This window comes from Gopherus evgoodei, chromosome 7 (genome assembly GCF_007399415.2).
Source record: "Gopherus evgoodei ecotype Sinaloan lineage chromosome 7, rGopEvg1_v1.p, whole genome shotgun sequence".
Classification (NCBI taxonomy): Eukaryota; Metazoa; Chordata; order Testudines; family Testudinidae; genus Gopherus; species Gopherus evgoodei.
The window spans coordinates 2,838,244-2,858,856 of NC_044328.1; the positions used below are offsets into that span (position 1 = coordinate 2,838,244).

The following is a 20,613-nucleotide window of genomic DNA, read 5'->3' on the forward strand; positions in this document are numbered from 1 at the left end:
AAAATGTAAACAAACTGTTTGTGTGAGTGATTGGCTGACTAAGAAGTAGGACTGAATGTACTTGCAGCTCTAAAATTTTACATTGTTTTATTTTTGAATGCAGTTTTTTTTGCACATAATTCTACATTTGTAAGTTCAACTTTCATGAAAAAAAGATTGCACTACAGTACTTGTATTAGGTGAACTGAAAAATACTATTTTTTTTTACAGTGCAACGTGTTGTAATTGATATCAATACATTTGAAAATGTAGCAAACAGAAAATATTTAAATAATGGTATTCTATTATTAACAGTGCAATTAGCCGTGATTAATTTTTTTAATCATATGATTAATCGTGATTAATTTTTTTAATCGCTTGACAGCCCTACTTATTTTTAAGGTGCATAACCCCACAATGTTTTATTCATAGTACTGTGTTTGTCCTGTTTCTGATCCTTTGCATAACTATTGCTTGCAAATAGACCTTTTAGCTGATCCAAATACTTCTTAGTTCTGTACCTCTTTATTGGACTGCAAGTCACAGGACATTAAGGTCCCAGTGTTGCAAACACTTACATATATGTTTAACTTCTTAGATTCCAAAGCCAGAAGGGACCATTGTGATCATCTAGTCTGACCTTCTGCATACACAGGCCATAGGCCTTTCTTGAATTAATTCCTGCTTCATGTCCAATAGCTAGAGCATATATTTTAGAAAAACATCCAATTTTGATTTAAAACAGTGATGGTGAATCTAGTGCAGCCCTTGATAAATTGTTCCAATGGCTAATTACTATCATTGTTAAAAAATTGTGCTTTATATCTGAATTTGTCTAACTTCAACTTCCAGCCACTTGACTATGTTAAACCTTTGTCTGCTAAACAGAAGAGCCCCCCATTAGCAAATTTGTTTCCTGTGTAGATACTGATAGACTATTTAACCTTCTCTTTGATAAGCTAAATAAATTTAGTGACTCTGTCACTATAAGGCAGGTTTTCCAATCCTTTAATCATTCTCAAGGCTCTTCTCTGAACCCTCTCCAATTTATCAACATCCCTCTTGAAGTGTGGACACCAGAACTGGACAAGTGTTCCAGCAGCAGTCACATCAGTGCCAAATACAGAGGTCATATAATCTCTTTACTTCTTTTCAATATCCCCCTTCATTAACTCTTTTAGCTACAGCATTGCACTGTGAGCTCATGTTCAGCTGATTTTCAACTAGGACCCCGCAGTTTTTTCAGAGTTACTGCTTCTGAAAAGACTCTCATGCTGTAAATATGGCCTCGATTCTTTGTTCCGAGATATGTCTTTACATTTGGCTGTATTGAAACACATAGTGTTTGCTTGTACCCAGCTTACAGAGCGATCCAGATTGCTCTGTATCAGTGACCTGTCCTCTTCATTACCTACCACTCTACTAATTTTTGTGTCATCTGCAAACTTTATCAATAATGATTTTATGTTTTGTTGCAGGTCATTGATAAGAATCGTAAACACCACAGGGCCAAGGATCAACCCCTCTGAGATCCTACTAGAAATACACTTGCTCTGTGATGAGTCCTCATTTACACTTATATTTTGAAACATATCAGTTAGGTAGTTCTTAATCCATTTAATATGTCATGTTGATTTTGCATCATTCTAATTTCTTAATCAAAATGTTACAGAGTCTCAAGTCAAATTCCTTATGGAAGTTTAAGAATATTACATCAGCCTTATTACTTTTATCAATCAAACTTGTAACCTCATTAAAAAATCAAGTTAGTATGATAAGCTCTAATTTTCATAAACGCATATTGCTAGGCATTCATTATATTACTTTATTTTAATTCTTTATTAAGTGAGTCCTGTATCAGTCACTCTATTATTTTGTCTGGCATCAAAGGTAGGCTGACAGGCCTATATTAATGGGGCTATCCTGCCTACTCTTTTAAAATTTTGGCACAATATTTGCTTTCTTCCATTCCTCTGGAACTTTCTCAGTGTTTCAAGACCTATTAAGCAACATTCATGCTCCAAAGAGCTCCTCGGCCAGATCTTTTAAAACTATTGGATGCAAGTTATCCGGACCTGCTAATTTAGTCAAGAAGACTACTTGAGTACTTAAGGTTAAGCACATACTTCAGTGCTTTTCTGGATCAAGACCTAAGTATTGAATAAAGGCCTTCTCTTATGGTCATCCTATTATATTCTGAGGTGAACATATGCCATTAATTAAGAAATATTTGCCTTTTTAACTGTGGGGCAGGTTTGGAGTTCTATGATTGGTAAGCAATCCCAGTGTACAGCACTCTGAGCAGGTGGAAGGTGCTATGGGCTTGTATGATATTGTTAGATCATTATTTGTTTACCCAAGTGAGGAGAGTGGGGCTGCAGGTCTGTTTTGGGTTAGGAGCCTTCCCTGTATAAAACGCTCCAGACCGGGTGGAAGATGCTACGAAAACGTATCATATTAGTAAATTATTAATAATATGTGCCTGCTCCAGTGCGTGCAGGGCTGTGTTTCCGCATTCGTTCAGGAGCGATCCGTGTCCCCATCAGGGCAGGCTCCTGAGGATGGCACTAACGACGTAGTTATTAATTCTGATTAATTATTCTTTTCCTGCCCCAGTGTGCGCATGCATGCGGTTGTCATGCTGGCGTTCGGGGCCTGGATGATACTGTTAAATGATTGTCCGTGCACGTGAGTCCCTGCCCCGGCACGTGGGGCCGCATGTCCTCGGGGGGCAAGAGGCGGCCCCTCGCCCTCTGTGCCCTGGCAGCGCTGGGCTCCTGATTCCGTTATTAGGGACTATTTGGCTGCCCTGGCCAGTGTGCGGTGGGTGCGTGTGGAGCCCACCCCGGGCACCCAGGATGGGCTGAGCCCTGCGCCCAGTGACTGGGTTAATCAGCCCGCCGGCCAGGCCCTGTCTGCCCCGGAGTGACGGGCAGCTGCTCCTGCCCCATGTGACTGGGGGAGGCTGCCCCGCTGCATGGCTTGGCCTCCCCCAGGCAGCAGCAGCTCCGGCTCCGGGGAGGAGGGGCAGGGGCTGCTGCTCCATGGGGAGGCAGGGCAGCCCGCGGCCCCCCCAGGCGGAGGGGGGATGCGGGGCCGCCCGCCCCTCCCTGCTGTGGGCCCTGCCCGAGGAGCTGCTGCTGCTCATCTGCTCCTACCTGGACGCGCAGGCCCTGGGCCGGCTGGGCCAGGTCTGCCGGCGGCTGCGCGCCTTCTCCGGCCGGGACCTGCTCTGGAGGCGCATAGCCCGCGGCTGCCTCAACTCCGGCTTCACCCAGCTCGGCGCCGACCTGTAAGCGCTCCCCGTCCCCGCCTCGCGGGCTGCCCGGGCCGGCCGCGGCGGGTGGGACAGGCTGGGGAGGCCGCGGCCTAGCTGGTTGCCAGGGGCCGGCGCGGGGGCCGGCGTGGTCGCTAAGGCGCAGCGGGGGCTCCGCGGCCGTAAGGGGGCTATTCCCGAAGCGCGGCTGCGCCTGCCCGGGCTGAGCCCCCACTGGAGGCCAGGGCAAGGGGGCGCCAGGCCCCTCGTCACCCCCCCCCCGTGTGCAGCCGGAGCTTGGCCCTATGGGTGACTGGGGCTGGCCAAGCTGGGACGCCTGGGGCCCCCCATGGCTGACAAGGGTTAAAAAGCCATGGGGGGGGCATGTCATGCAGCCCCACCCTGTGCTAGGCACTGTACAGACCAGTATGAAGCCCCCACCCCTGCCATGAAATACATGTGTGTGCGTGTGCATATATACACCCACCGTCCCACCCAGTCACCAGATCCCCATCCTCTCCCCTAAACGTGATGGGCATGAAAAGGGGGGGGGGGGAGCCACGTGTAGCCCAGGTAAGTGGGTTATCACGAATGACGCACACGTGAGCACACACCTGCATCCAAAATATTCTCGCTAGTGTCTGCCAGATATTAGCCTGGCTCCCTGTGTGTGACGTCTGGTGATGTCCCATGCCGGCCATGTTTATGGTTTTACAGTCACCTTTACCTAAAACCAAAAAATTCTCTTTTCCTTGTTGCCCTGTGGAAGGTTCATTCAGCAGTGAAATTGTCCGTGCAGAATGCTGTCAAGTTAAACTTGCTCCAAACTGTTTGTCCAAGCTTTGTCCAAACCAAAGACCATATTAAAATAATAACGCAGATAGCTCTTGAGCATAGTTTGTAAGCTCTTTGAGGTATGGGCCGTCTTTCCCCCTATGTCTTTGTACAGTGCCATGCACAATGGGGCTTGTGTCTTGGTTGGAGCCCCTAGAGCTACTGTAATACAAATAGATAATAATAAAAACATATTCCACCAAAATGTTTGAAATTACAGCACATCATTATATGTGAGCAAAAATTATACTGACTACATATGAAGCAGAAAGTAATTTTTTTTTTGTCCGAACTGAAAGAAAGGTCAGGCTTGACAAAGCCCTGGCTGGGATGATTTAGCTGGGGTTGGTCCTGCTTTGAGCAGGGGGTTGGACTAGATACCTCCTGAGGTCCCTTCCAACCTAGATAGTCTATGACTCTATGAAATGCAGAAAGTAACCAAAGTGCATTAATAGTAAATTGGGCTTTTTTGAATTCTCTTGCTTTTAATAACCCAGATGTAATTAGTAGCCAGTAAAGGCACTTGTTTGTTTACAACATACAAATCTTTGTGTCTCGCATGCTGCTCATTCCATCTCCTCTCCTATTCTCTGCCTACAAATTGTCCTTACGGGCTCAATCTAGCTAACCTTTTACTTGTGCAAATGTTCCTTTGTAGTAAATGGGATTACCCATGTGCGTGAAGTTACTTATGTGTATTTTTGGCTGGATAAGGCCTGTAAGGATAGGGAAAACAGAAACTACTGAGAAACCCACAAGGGAGACCTGAGTTTTTATTTTTCTTATTAACTAGCCACCTGTGGCCATCACAGAAGAAATGGCTCTTCAGGACACATGTATTGTAGGACCCTTTGGGGTTTATGGGTTATAAACTCTTCAGGGCAGGAACCTCATTTTCTTACTTGGATGTAAAGCTTGTAGCACATTTTAGGATTTGTCAACCGTTTCTGCTTGGAGCCCTATTCATTGTGGCTTTGCATGGACACAAGTATCTGCCTACATGAAACAGCTTGCGGCATTGGGGCTTGGGTTGCTGAGGATCCAAACATTGTTTGCTTCTCTTTAAAATCTATTAAGCTCCTTATACAATGTATGAAACGCTGTCTTAAGCAGCCACATGACATTTACTTTTCTTGTATGCAGTGTGGTTGTAGCCATGTTGGTCCTAGGATATTACAGTAACAAGGTGGACCAACATCTGTTGGTGAGAGACAAGCTTTCGAGCTTACACAGGCCTAAAGAAGAGTTCTGGGTAAGCTCAAAATCTTGTCTCTCTCTTGCCAACAGAAGTTGGTCCAATAAAAGATATTACCTCACTCACCTTGTCCCTCTAATTTACTTTCCTTATTACTTTTGGGACTCCAATAGATAGATGATAAACTTCTTTAAAAATTAGCATACTTCTTTAAAAAACATTTCCTACTGATCTGTATAAAAATGTTCCTGAACGAAAATATATCCAAGCACCAACGGCTCAAACAAGAGCTTAGATTGTGGGAGGGGGCTAATGGGAGATGTGGGAACTTCCCACATATAGATTTTAAGATCAGAAGATACGGTTGCGTCATCTAGCCTGACCTCCTGTATAAAACAGATCATAGAATTAAAATCTCAGCCATGCTGAGTGCGATACAAACCTGTGTAGGAAAACCCAATTGATGTTCAAGTCTAACACCTAACCCACTCGGCCATCACAGCCCAGGACTGCACTCTTTGCTCAGGCAATGCTCCCTTTGAAGTCAGCGGGAGTGAGGGCTGTGGGGCAGCTGTGCATTGTGGCTGCTGGAGTCTGTCTGCTCTGATATATTATTTTGTCTCCTGAGGAAATGAAGTTCTGTATTTTTTCATTAAGAATAAGGTGGTGCAGTGCCTCTCCGGCTGTGGGAGGGATCAGGTGTACAGCAGAGCAGGTGCAACACAGTGGAACGTAGGCCAATAAAGAGCTACAAAAAACTTCAGTAAGTTTGCAGGGGATATGAGTGGAGGATGTTTGTAAAAGGGGGCAAGGGTGCTTGAACCTACATAAGCTGCCAGGGTTTTGGTGTTCTCTTAGACGCTCTTTGGACAATTTCTTTGATAATTCTGGGGCACCCTTTTAAAATGTTTCTTTTAATACTTCTGCACGCTGAGTACTATTTGAATACTGACAGTATGGTCTGTGCTGTATAAATGGACACACAGTCCTGGTCCCGGAGAATTTACAGTCAGACACGGACAATACACTAGATCAGTGGTTTTCAACCTGTGGTCCCTGGACCAATGGGGGTCTGCAAACTATGTCTAAGATTTCCAGAAGGTCTTCCCTTCCCTTTGACCTTTTCTTAGGGGTCTACAAATGAGAAAAGGTTGGAACCACTGCACCAGATGACACTACAAGCTGCTTATGCAGCAACCTCAAGGAGTATCAGGTGGCTAACCAGCAGGCTTGAAAAACCAGGGAACCTCAAGGAGGGCAACAGGGGGATGGCTCACTTGATGATTCCCTGTTCTGTTCATTCCCTCTGGGGCACCTGGCATTGGCCACTGTCAGAAGACAGGATGCTGGGTTAGATGGACCTTTGGTCTGATCCAGTCTGGCCGTTCTTATGATCTTTACTCTTTGTTGAGGTAAATAAACTGAGTATCACAGCATCGGCTGTGTGCAGATCTGCTGGCTTTGTGTGGAGATTAAAGATCTCATAGCACTTCTTGGGTGAGAATTATCCCAATGTTCTTTGCCAAAATCTCCACACCTCTGTACACACCAGCATGTTCCCTCCCTTCTCCCCAGTTTTGGTATGTCAGTATAGAGGTATCTCGTGAAGAGCTGTGGAGTGAAAGGGGTGAGATAAATGTTCCATGTAGCACTGCTGCACACAGTTACCAAACTTGCACCTATGCTTTACTGATATTGGATTAACAGACCTTCCATGGCAGCTTTAAGTTTACTAGCTTTTTCTTCCCTGTCTGTCCCCTGGTCTTTGTGTGTGTCTGAAAGCTGGAGACTTGGGGTGTAGGGGATAAGTGTCTTTACATAAGGAATGATGGTGATTTGGTATAGGTGGCTCATTGGTCACAAACTTAACTATTAGAGTAGGTGCTTAAACTTAACCATTACAGGGTGAATGGAGTGGTGATAGAGACCAGAGATGGTTGGGCCATCTTGTCTACCACTCCCACTCTGGCTCATGCAAGATTATTCTCTGGAGATTTGCCAGTTTAGTTTGAAATGATATAAGTAGTAGGGCTTCTGTCACTTTCTTTAGAGAAGCAATGGAAACATTGCCTAAAATTAAAGTTTTTGTTTTCAGGAAGTTTGTACAACTACGTTCACTAGGGAAAGAGAGCAAAGAATGCTGGTGCCCTTACCAATAAATGTGTTGAACTGCACAGTTCTAGCAGAGATCTCAAACAGTTGGCCCCTGAGAGGTTAGCACAAGAAATATGCTAGTGTGGAAGGTGTAAAATTCTGTGCAAATTTTCTTTTGATGGTACAGAAGTCCCATTTGCGGTAGCTTTATGATTTATTATTTCTGCTGTTAAGTAGCTTGTTAAACAGACATCTGATAACACTGTGTGTGAGACAGAGGTAAATTTGGGTCTGAAATATGGGATGTCCTTGGTTAATTTTTTTTTCCCCTTCATTTTCTGAAAGGAACACCAACTTGAACATGACATGTCTCTCAAAATTTTCTAAGTATAACTGAAGATTTCTGTAACTGAAATCTCAGAGAAACAAAGCTATTTTTTAGTTTGTATGTTTGACTGTGTTGTCCTTTCACTATTGTATGAACCTTTCATAGAGCAGTGGGAAAGAGAGACCCTTTCACCCTCCACCCCCCTTTTTTAGAAAAGGTGATTGTAAAACTGTAAACATTGGCAGCAGGGTGAGGCGGTAACTGAAACTCCTTTGAATTCATTCTTTGAAACTGCCTAGATTTCAGGTTGACTGTGCCCATCATATTTGTATCTGGGCACATAATCAGACACCCCCCAAACAGCAACAACAAAAACCCCAACCCTGCTGAAGTGGTTCAGTCACATAGATTGGGTCCTTTTCTTTTAATCTCAGACTTTGACTGTTTCACACAATCAGCTGTTGGTGCTGAGTGGTGGCCTAAAATGTAACGCAATGTTAACAATCTCTCACTCACACCGCCTCAGGTAAACACAGCTAATTAGGAGATGTGTGTTTAAGTGATGTTTCATATTCAGTGTGTTGATGCAACCACACACCTGAGGGAAAAGGAATGAATTTTCCTTTGACAATGTTCTTAATAAAATTATCCCTGGAAAAAATAGGAAAGAACGTCACTAATTCACATCCATTGTGTATTAAGGACTCTGGGGCCTGATTCAGGAGAGCACTTAGGAATGTGCATGAGTGCTTTGTTGGATCAAGCTGTTGGTGAATCAGCCAGCAAACAAACATTTCAAACATTTTACATTGCAGTGTACTTTGTTTTTTGACCAGTGTGGTTCTTAAATGTGACCCTGCAAACTCCGTCGGCAGAATTCCCATTGACCCACTGGGCAGGTTCTTTGTGGAGCAGCTGCAGGATGAGACCTGAAATTTAGGATTGTATTTACATTTTATTTATATTACAGAAGTGCCTACAGACCTCAGGCTCAAGTGGCATTAATGGCCCCATTGTGGTGGCTGCTGTGCAAACCCAGTAAAAATACAGTTTAAAGAGCTTGCAGCCTAAGTGTCCAGGCTCCATGCGCGTACCCGGGTCTGCCCTGGCACAGTGCATTGCAGCTTCGGGGCCTAGGTTAATGACCAGATGCAATAGCTGGAGGCAGGACACTTTCTGGTTAAAAGTGTACGGTAGGGTATCATGTACAAGTCCTGTCTTTAATAACTGTCTTTGCAGCTGAACCTTAACTGAGAAATGGTGTGAAACCATTGCTTTGAGTGAGAATAATTATGATGTATTATGGTAGTGCCTAGAGATCCCAACCTCAGCTGTGCCTGGTGCTGCACAGCGCACGGTAAGAGACAGGCCCTGCCCTGAAGCGCTTACAGTCTAAATAGATAAGGCTTGTTTGCATCCTCTGTTTAGCCTATAAGCTCTTCAGAGCGGTAGGGGCAGTGGAGGCTGAGGGAGTTGAAGCAACTTGCCCTCAGTACCACAGCTGAGTCTCCACACCTCTATCCTGTTTCTAACTACCAGACCTTATTTTCTCTCAAACTTATTAGCAAAGAACCAATTCTGAGGACCTTCTATTATATTGAAAGAAAGAAAGAAAAAAGCAAAGTAACCAGTGGCATAAACTTATTTCCTCCTTGTTATGAAGGAATTTTAAAAGGCAGGTTAAAGATGTGGCCTACACAACTTGACAGTGTGTACTTTGTGATGTATAATAATTGTCAAAAATATTCAGAATGTTCTGCTGCATATTTACCTCTTCCCTACTCCTCATTCCTGACTTACCCATTAGGAGACTTCACTTGTTCTCCAGTGTAGCTTAATACAGGGGTTCTCAAACTGGGGGTTGGGACTGCTCAGGAGGTTGTAAGGTTATTACATGGGGGGGTCACAAGCTGCCAGCCTCCACCCCAAACCCCGCTTTGCCTCCAGCATTTATAATGATATTAAATATATAAACAAGTGTTTTTAATTTATAAAGGGGGTCGCAATCAGGGTGACCAGATGTCCTGATTTTATAGGCACAGTCCCGATTTTTGGGTCTTTTTCTTATATAGGCTCCTATTACCCCCTACTCCAGTCCCGATTTTTCACATTTGCTGTCTGGTCATCCTACAGTCAGAGGCTTGCTATGTGAAGCAAGGGGGTCACTGGTACAAAAGTTTGAGAACCACTGGCATCATACATTTTTTCACAGACATATTTATTGTCTTCAGCCATTTGCAAATATCATGTTTAATAGCTTCGGTGAGTTAATAAAAAGTAGAGTTCACTTATATGTTTAAAAAAAGAAAAGCAAACACCTGCAAGAGCAGGAAATGGTTGATCTGCGCAAGTGTAGAAATGCAAACTGCATTAATGACAGGAGGCATCTTCCTGAGGCATCCGGGAGTGGAGGTGCAAAGCTTCTTTATCTCCCTTCAGACCCTGTAAAGCAGTTTTAGAGTTCTTCTGGCTTTTAAGTCCAGTAAGGAAGCAGGCAGTAAAGTGAGACAGAAGCTGCAGAGAGGCTTGCTGTCCAGGGAGAGTACAGCAGAGTCTCTGCCACTCCTGTGAAGCCCAGAAGCATGGCATGCAGATAACTGGCCACAGTGTGCGTGAAGACTCACGGTGGGCAGACAACGCTTCTTGTCATCTTCTCCCCCCTCCCTCTCAACACCTTTTAAACTTAGATCCATGTATCGTTCATTACTGTCAGGATAGCTTTCAGGTCTGTAAATTACTCCCACTAGTCTAGGGCACGAACTGAGATTGTTTCTGGTAAGATCTTGAGGCTGAAGTGGAAGAGGAACTTTTGCGTAGATCAGAGCTTAAAAAATGCATCCAGCATCTACTAGCCCGGGACTAAGCCTGCTGATCAGAGTGAAAACACTTGTGTCGCTGTACCCCTGCAGCGTAAAGACACTATTTGTTCATTGTATCCAGTCTTCACATATTGCAACTCAATTTAAAAAAATTTTTTTTTTAAAAAGAATGTGCTTTACTACTAGGGTTGGTTGACTAGTGGAAAATACCTTCACACATTCACAGTAATTCTGTTAAGGCAGCTTCTCAAGAGGTTTTAAGCTCCTGTCAAAGGCAAAATCCTGCTGCAGCTTTAACTGTGAAGCCACATTTTATGCCTCCATAATAGGGAACAGTTCTGCATGTGAAGAGAGATGGATCAGAGGACTGGACATGTCTCTCCATATCCAGATTCAGTGATGCTTATTAAGTAGCTGGCAGCTTTGAGCAAGGGTCTGTGTCTAGCACAAGGCGCTGATCCTAATCAAGGCCTCCGGACACTACCCTAATATGCATTTAATAATGATGAGGATAAATGATGGACATGGACCTAGACGTAGGAACTAGGGCACGGGGGGGCTGCTGCCTGGGCGTGAAGTGGTTTCCATTATATACAGGGTTTATAGTTTGGTTCAATGGCTCTCAGCGCCCCCACTATACACATTGTTCCAGTGCCCCTGGACATGGAGCGTAGCAATGGTAATATACGGTGGCATCTTGTCAGCATATGCCCTCTGTTCTGTTGCTCTTTGCTGGCCTGTTCTGCTATGTTTACGTTGTCTCTAGGGCTCGCTTCCATTTCAGAATTGTCTCCTTTCTTAGCTATTTGAAAAAAAGAAAAGGTTATCCCAGCCATAAGCTAAATGTGGGTCATGCACTAATGGGGGTTAGGTGGAATTCCTCTACTGCAGTAGTTCTCAAACAGTGGGTCGGGACCCCAAAGTGGGTGGTGACCGCATTTTAATGGAGCTGCCAGGGCTGGCCTGGGGCTGAAGCCCGAGCCCCACCGCCCAGCGCCGGAGCGGAAGCACAAGGGCTTCAGCCCTAGGCAGCAGGGTGCAGGTTACAGGCCCTCGACTTGGGGCTGAACCCTTGAGCTTTGGCCTTGGGCCCCCCCCCGGGGCAGCGGAGCTTGGGTGGGCTCAGGCTTGAGGCTGATTGGTGATGGCCAGTGTAGGGAAACCTTCTGTCTGTGCTGTATCTATTCTGAAGATAGACAGGTTTTCCCTCCGTTGGGGCACCTTTTGTCAACTGTGAAAGAAAGAGAAACGTCGCCAACCTGCTTCTGCATCTTTGCGTACTGCGCAAATGCAGATTGAAGTTAGCGACTCAGAACGGCCAGCACTTTTGGGAGTGTGCATAGTTATTGGGAGGGATAGTCCCTGCTCCTGGAAAAATAAAGCAAGAGGCCATCACACAGGGCCGCCCAGAGGATTCAGGAGGCCTGGGGTCTTCCCACCACCAAATTGCCGCCAAAGACCTGGCACTTCGGCGGCGGGTCCCAGAGCAGAAGGACCCCCTGCCATGGGTCCTCAGGGCACTTTGGCGGCAGGTCTCGGAGCAGAAGGACCCCCGGCGGCGGGTCTTCGGGGCACTTTGGCTGTGGGTCCTGGGGTGGAAGGACCCCCTGCTGCCAAATTGCTGCTGAAGACCTGGAGCGGAAGAAGTTCCGGGGGCACAGGCACCACGAGAGTGGGGCAATTTGCCCCGGGCCCTGAAAAACTCTCGTGGGGGCCCTTGGGGGAAATTGCCCCACTTGCCCCTCCCTCTGGGCAGCCCTGCTGCCGCATCTTCTGTAAAACAGTATCTGTTCTTGCAGGCACCATTGTTTGAGCTCATGCTGAACTTACACAAAGCAAGTAGGAATCTCCCAATAAAAGGCTGGAAGATCTTGCAGTTGCAGAAGTATCTTTCATGACTGCGGGAGACTGGTTATCAGGGATCACCAAACACTGCTAGAGGGGAAGCATTCGGAGGAAACTTATTCACTCTTGGCTGAGCGATGATTTTTTTTTTTGAGGGGCCCAGGGCAGTCACTGCGGAGGGTGGCCTGGGATCACCTGGGGCAGTGGTACGAAGGGACTGACCCACTCTCTCACTTCAGCAGCTGGGAAGTATGGCCCATAAGGAATATTGTATTTCTTCTGGTAACTCTGCCAAGAAAGAGAGGAAATCCATAACTTGAGCAGAGTATTTAAACTTTTTGTGGGGTGGGGGGTGAGGTCGGAAGGGGGAAATGAAAATCTTTTTATAGTGGGTTTGGTGAAATTATTTTATCCTGGAAATTTAGTGGACGATAAGAAATGTTCATTTTCTTTTTCTTACAACCCAGCAACAAGCTCTTCTCTTTACACAGGACTTTCAGTTCTGTGCACACCTGATGGAGGACAGATCCTGCTGCAGTCAAATACTGTAGAGCAAGCTTCAGAGTATTGGGAGTGGGTTCGTTAGTCTAGTTGTCTGCTGATAAAGACACCCAGCTGATGTGCGGGGTTTTATACGTTGTAGTCGGTTCCCATGGTTAGAAAGCATTGTAACCATCGCACCTTGGGTTGTAATTTCTTTAGAATTGACAAGTTAAAGTCTTGATTCTGCTTGTTTGATTTCACTGGCGCCGTCTTATGCACCCTTTTTATGTGAAAAGAACAGGAGTACTTGTGGCACCTTAGAGACTCACGAAAGCTTATGCTGAAATTAATTTGTTGGTCTCTAAGGTGCCACAAGTACTCCTGTTCTTTTTGCGGATACAGATTAACATGGCTGCTACTTTGAAACCTGTCACTTTTTATGTGAGAAGTCCCATTGTTGCAGCAGGAAGTACTTATGCAGCCGAAGATCATGGGATCAGGCACGTAATTAATCTGACAATACAGTGGAGGTGCATGAGACCCGATGAAGGTCCAAAGTAATCAAAGATCAAATCTTTCTGAAAACATTGCCCTGTGGAGGCTTGGTTGATTATTCTTGAAGGGCTTTGTAGCAGAAGGATTCTCTTAGAGAGGGTGCTAAATGAAGTGTCTTAATTTTTTTTAATTATGAAGAAATTTCGTCCTTCAAACTTGTGTGTTTTTTAAAAAGAAGTGAGAGCTGTGTTTAGTGAATTGTCTGGGTGCTCACCTTAAACTGTCCTTTGTTTTATAGACCGTACCTGCCAGCATTTGAAAGCTATCGCTGTCTAAATCTTTGTTGTATAGGTGTTTGCAAAGATGATAGGTACATAAGAATGGCCAGACTGGGTCAGACCAATGGTCCTTGTAGCCCAGTATCCTGTGTTCCGACAGTGGCCAATGCCAGGTGCCCCAGAGGGAATGAACAGAACAGGGAATCATTGAGTGATTCATCCCCTGTGGTTCACTTCTAGCTTCTGGCTGTCAAAGGCTTAAGGATACCCAGAGCATGGGGTTGCATCCCTGACCATTTTGGCTAATAGCCATTGATGGACCTGTCCTCCAGGAACATATCTAGTTCTGTTTTTGAATCCAGTTATAGTCTTGGCCTTCACAACATCCCCTGGCAACAGGTTGACTGTGCGTTGGGTGAAGCAATACTTCCTTTGGTTTGTTTTCAACCTGCTGCCTATTCATTTCATTGGGTGACCCCTAGTTCTGGTGCTATGGGAAGGAGTAAACAACCAGGAGTACCTTAATATCTAAGCAATAGCCTCCCCCTTCTAATGTTACCCTTGCCTTTGGGCCCCTGTGCTGCTGCTGTGCTTTGTGTAAATAGAAACGTTTCAGAAGTCAAATCGATGGTCACTTTCCAGCTCCATTGAAATGCACTGGGGGCAGGAGAGCTGTCTTGAGGGACAGTGGAACTAAATGGCAGATATTTTACTTTTTAAGAAACAAAGCAGGCTGGCCCTTCTACCTAGGGAATGTTGTCAAGCGTGCTAGGAGCAGAGGACGGCTTGCTACCAGGAGTCGCTGTAGTAGCTAGCAAGTAGCATGGGTTAAGCAGAGGCCAGCTGTGGCAGGCACTAATTGCACATGACCCTTTCCTGCACAACCCCCCCTTCCCATCCCAAGGTAATCTGGACTGATGTCCCCCAGCTAAGTGGGTGACTAGCCACATAAAGTGGAAGATCCTTTTTGAGCTGTAACTGACCTTTTTGGAACCTTGCAAGCTATATTCGGGCTTACCGCGTGCCTGTGTGTCAGACTGGGGCACTCTGCCTGCGCGCTGTATGGGAAGTCTCTGCTGGAGGCAGCACATGGGGGCAGTGTGGGTGTTAAATCATTGGCTGAGCAAGGGACTTGGAATCAGTACGTGGGGGCGATTTTACCTGTGGGGAGGGAGGTGTTTCAGAATCGTGAATAGAATTGAATGTGGGCACAGAGCCCAAAATCTGTCTGGGAGAGCCTTAAGTGATGATGTGGCTGCTGTGCCGAACTTGACTTCTCAGCCTCTTAGATCCGAATGCAGAGCACTCTCTGGCCCTGCAGACTCTTGTGAGAGCTCTTTGGAATTCCTCCTTGCACAGTTGTTTTTCTGGCTTTGGGAAAATGGAAGGTGAACTCAGGAAGCTCTAACTTTCTTCTCTGGCCTGGCTTTACTGATCATAAACTTACACTCTGCAGAAGGTTTCCTGGGGACGAAAAGCTGTGTGTGGGTGGGGGTGTTTAAAATGGGTCACATGTCCAGGAATGTAGTCAAATTTTAATGGTGTCTAAGTGCCGGAAAGCATAGACAAGGGGAGGGGGAGAGAGGAGAGAAAAATGAGCCCCAGGCTATGGAAAGAAGGCTGGGAAAAAGAGAATCTGGCCATGCCCCGGGGCCAGGTTAGAGATTCCTACACGCATTAACAGCCACAAGAGATGTTTATTTACAAGGGGCTAATCTTTTCTGGGTGCTCTGTCATTTTAAAAACAATATCAGTTCTTGGGAACAGGACTGGAGGGCACCTTGGAGATAGGTGAGAGGAGTTACAGAAATCGGGGGGCACCTGTTCTTGTCTGTTAAGATTCCTTCTTTTCTCTTGCATCCGGTGTTGCTGGTAACTGTCCGCCACTGAGAAATGCAAATAGCATTTACTTAAAAGGAAAACTCCAGCGTATTCTGATCGCTACCTCAGACTGCAGAGAGACTTTAAAAGTTTGTCTTCATTCTTCCATTTTTTTAATGCTTCCCCTCACCAGGAGCTCCAGGACACAGGGAAAGTGACTTAGCATTTAAACACATGAGAGTGATGGGATTTTAAAGTTGGCTTGAAGTCAGATCTGTTGGTAGATCCAAATATGGATCATGAAATCAAATGGTAGCAAAGTGATAGTGTTTTTTTTGTTTGTTTTCTTTTGGGATTCCCAATCTGAGATCCTCTCAAAGGGGCCAGGTTTTCAGAAAGATCCTAGCACCCCGTCTCTGATAATCAGTCCCTTTTAAGGTGTCTCGATTTGGGCATATGGGAACGCCAAGGCATCCAAAGTCCCTTGCCACTTGTGGAAATCCTACCATGTTGTTTTGCAGCTCCACTGGCTTTCTCATACATTTAAATGTGGAGTGCTGTCACTGTCAGGATGGCGGCGCCTTGGTAGCTAGTCTTTAATATGTTTGGCACCTTTTTTCAGCTCTCTTCAAAAAGAGGGATTGGAATCTTTTCTTTGTTTCTTAAGATTTTACTGGAGTTTCCTGAGTGGTGTAATTACCAGCAAGATGGGATGCAAGGGGGCAGTCAAGAACAAAAGAAGGCCAGAATCTTAAAAGAAGAGTGGCTGTCCCTTGGAATTCTGTAATACCCTGAGTCTAAGTCAGCAGTGTGTACAAATGCGTCATGGCTGGCCATCAACAGGTCATTCAGGCTAATGTTCCTGCAGTACCGTGTGTTCTGTTATGGTTCGTTATTGTCAGAGAAGTGGCTATCTAAAAATGACACCTCTGCTCTCAGTGTCTTCTGAGTTCTCTCTGCTGGCTTTCATGGCAGGAGAGGGAGAGGTTAGCTGTGCAGAGTGAGTCTGGCTAAGGTGTTCTTTTCTGCCTTGTGCATAGTCGGGAGGATTTTAGCTAGGTTGCAATTGCTGGATCTTTCTCATTGGTGACACCAGTGGCAGAGTCCGTTCTGAGTTTGTGCTGCTGGTAGAGAGAGGGATCATCTCATAGGTTGACCATTTAGGTCTTCTAGACTCATGGCAAGAGAGGAGGTGCTACTTATGCCTTTGCAGAATATTGCATAACTTTCAAGATGTCAGTGCTTTCTTAATCAATCCGTCCTTGGGTTCTAACTGGACCTTTTCCCCTTTGGATGGCAACTTTGCGTGAGAGGTAGTTTTCCCTCCCCTTGAGGGACATGCGCCCCATTGCTGTTTGCTTAGTATTAATAACAGTACATTAGTTCTCACTTCAAAGGGGAAATGGACCAAAAGGGCCATTATTGAGATATCTTCAGTGACCTTGTTTTTGTAAGGGAAACCTGGGAGTCTGTGAGCCCCTGAAATTGTCTCACCTCAATAGTGTGATTTCTGGAAAGTCCCACCTTAAGGATACTAAAGGCATCCTTAAGTATCGGGGAGTAGCCATGTTAGTCCGTATCCACAAAAACAACAAGGCATCCGGTGGCACCTTAAAGACTAACACATTTATTTGGGCATAAGCTTTCATGGGTAAAAAACCCACTTCTGCAGATGCAACATCCTTGATAAAGGCGCCCTTGTTGTTTTAAAATGCACTTCATAGACTCCTAGATTCTAAGGCCAGAAGGGACCATTGTGATCATCTGGTCTGACCTCCTGTCTAACACAGGCCAGAGACCTGCCCCACAATAATTCCTAGAGCAGAGCTTGTAGAAAAAACATCCAGTCTTGTTTTAAAACAATGTCTGTGACGGAGAATCCACCACAACCCTTGGTAAGTTGTTCCAGTTGTTAATTACCCTCAGTGTTGAAAACATTTGCACCTTACTTCTAGCTTGAATTTATCTAGCTTCAACCTCCAGGCATTAGATCATGTTATATACTTCTCTCTGCTAGATTGAAGAGCCCTCTATCAAATTACTGTTCCCTGTGTAGATACTTATAGACCGTGATCATGTCACCCCTCAACCTTTTCTTTGTTAAGCTAAATAGATCCTTGAGCCTCTCACTATAGGGCTTGTTTTCCAATCCTTAATCTTACTTGTGGCTTTTCTCTGAGCACTCTCCAATTTTTCAAGATCCTCTTGAAGTGTGGACACAGTATTCCCAGTAGCAATCTCCCCACTGCCAATTACAGCGGCAAAATAACTCTCTTCTACTGCTGAAGATTCCCCTGTTTGTGCATCCAAGGGCATGTTAGCCCCTTTGACCACAGCGTTGCACTGGGAACTTTTGGGCAGCTGATTATCCACCATAGCCCCCCAAGTCCCTGCTTCTCAGGATAGAGTCCGCCATGCTGGAAGTATGACCTACATTCTTTGTTCCTAGATGTATGACTTTACATTTGGTTAGATTAAAATGTGTATTGTTTACTTGTGCCCAGTTTACCAAGCAATCTAGATTTCTCTTTATCAACCAGCAGTCCTCTTCATTATTAACCACTCCAATCTTTGTCATCTAGAGTAATGATTTTGTTTTCTACCAGGTCACTGATAAAATGTTAAACAGTGTAGGGCAAAGAACCAATCCCTGGAAGATCCCACTAGAAACACAGCTGCTTGATGATGATTTCCTGTTTCAATTTCATTTGCCATTTTGCAATGTTGATAAATGCAAAGCGATGTACATTCAAAAACATAATCCCAACTATACATATAAAACAATTGGGTCTAAATTAGCTGTTACCACTCAAGAAAGAGATTTTGGAGTCATTGTGGGTAGTTCTCTGAAATCATCCACTCAATGTGCAGCAGCTGTCAAAAAAGCTAACAGAATGTTGAGAATCATTAAGAAAGGGATAGAGAATAAGACTGAAAATATCATATTGCCTCTGTATAAATCCATGGGACACCCACACTGTGAATACTGCGAGCAGATGTGGTCGCTCCATCTCAAAAAAGATATACTGCAATTGGGAAAAGTACAGAAAAAGGCAACAAAAATGATGAGGGGTATGGAACGGCTTAATTAATAAGAGATTAATAAGACTGGGACTTTTCAGCTTGGAAAAGAGACAACTAAGGAACGGGGGGGAGGGGGAGATATGATAGAGGTCTATAAAATCTGGTGTGGAGAAAGTAAATCAGGAAGTGTTATTTACTACTTCTCATAACACAAGTACTAGGGTCCACCAAATGAAATCGGCAGCAGTTTTAAAACAAAGAAAAGGAAGTATTTTTTCACACAACTCTCAGTCAACCTGTGGAACTCATTGCCAGAGGATGTTGTTGAGGCCAAGTCTATAACAGGGTTCAAAAAAGAACTAGATCCATTCATGAAGGATGGGTCCATTAATGGCTATTAGCCAGCATGGGCAGGATGGGCATGCTCTGAAATTTCTCTAGCTTTTGTTCGCCAGAAGCTGGGAATGGCTCACTTGATGATTTCCTGTTCTGTTCATTCCCTCTGGGGCACCTGGCACTGGGCACTGTTGGAAGACAGGATACTGGGCTAGATGGATCATTGGTCTGATCCAGTCTGGCCGTTCTTATGTTAAGTACATTTTGAGACATATTTGGAGACTTTGTAGCAAGGTTGCTATGGAGCAGGCTGGAGGTGCACCTGCGGAGCTGTTTGGGGAAGCCACAGAATGCAATAGCAGGAGAGATTATGAATCAGGATAAAGGTGCACTGGCAGAGCTTGGGAATGGGGAGGGTGTTGTGACTTTGGGACTGGAACGACAGGTGGTGCAGCCGGTCACAGTTGGGGGTGCATCTGTGCCCATTCTCTAGTGTTTGCTGGTGTTGTCTTAGCGCCCCTGCTCACTTTCATGGGAGCTAAAAACAAAACAAACAACCCTCTGAATTCACCTAAATACATATACACAGTGCTGTAACCTCTCATGTTTGGAGAGTCCTAGCACACGAATCCAGGACTGGAATGCACAGAGCAAGGGAGAGAGCATTCCTGCACCTCTGTTTCTCATGGCCTTGCACATACCTGCTTAAACAACTCCTTTTTTCTGGGGGACTAAAGTTGGAAGAAGTTATGCAAAGTGTAAGTGCTGCCTGTGCTGATTTTCCCTGGAGAGGGTGAAGGGCAGGGCTAACTGGATCCCGCCTCTGCTTTCTCTCTAGGAGGCTGCAACATTTCTTCTTCTTCTCCTTATCGGTCCAGCAGACACTAAATTTAGATCCAAGGCACTCTGTTGATGATGGTAGTTAAAATAAATCCTCCTTGGTCTGGGCAAACCTCCTTTTGTCCCTTCAGATGGCTTGCAGGTCTCACTCCACGGGCTGCTCGGGGAAGTGAAACTTCTTGCCAGCTTAGCTCTTCTTGGTGGGGCGACTGTAAAAGTTGAGAACTAGGCACGTGCTCCTCTCTGTGTGTGGATTAGCCTAGGTAAATCATGCCTGGAACTGAGAATAAAGCCCTAATGGTGACAGAGTCATAGAAAGTAGAGATAGCAAAGACCGGTCAGGAGACAGTGCAAGATAGGTCTCAAGATAGTTCTCAGGAGACAGTGCAAGATAATTCTCTTTCTAATGCTTTGTGAATACGGAATTGGACCCTTTCTCTCTTCTGTGCGTGCACTTCTTGGAGTAGAGAGAAGCGGGATATTAGAAATGGTTTCTGTGGCTGTTTGACATTTTGCGGATCTATTGGAGGGAGAGCAGTTGGGATGAGTGAGATTGGGTCCACTCAAATTAATCATTGCGATTAAACTAAATATTAACAAACTTTGTCCTTCTTCATACTATGTCTACACGTAAAATGCGACAGTGGTACAGTTGCAGGGCTGCTGCGTTTGTGTCGACACTCACTACAACGATAGGAGCGAGTCTCCCATTGCTTTAGTTAATCCACCTCCTCGAAAGGTGGTGGCTAGGTTGATGGAAGAATTCTGCCGTCAACTTTGCGCTGTCTGCCCCGGGGGTTAGGTGGGCATAGCTTGGGCTCTCTGGCAGGTGAATTTTTCGCGTCTGTGAGAGATGTAGCTATGCTGATGTAAGTTTCTGGTATCGACCAGCCCTCAGTGCCAAGGGGGCCATTAGGAAGGACGTGTAAGTAAGGGAAAGGAGAGCAGAGGTGTAGACAGGGTGTAGTTGTGCAGGACATGGATGG

General features: G+C 45.3%; 1 protein-coding gene across 2 annotated transcripts in view; it reads left to right on the plus strand.

Annotated features, from left to right (window-relative positions):
- The first annotated feature begins 2,930 nt into the window (after positions 1–2,930).
- Positions 2,931–20,613, plus strand: part of FBXW4 (F-box and WD repeat domain containing 4) — an 87,835-nt gene continuing 70,152 nt past the window's right edge. Inside the window, exon 1 of one of the 2 annotated variants that reach the window (XM_030569795.1) lies at positions 2,931–3,271. In XM_030569795.1, coding sequence (XP_030425655.1) covers positions 3,024–3,271 — 248 coding nt within the window. In that variant the 5' untranslated portion in view covers positions 2,931–3,023. The remainder of the gene's footprint in view (positions 3,272–20,613) is intronic. The other variant, XM_030569796.1, reaches the window with a different exon arrangement.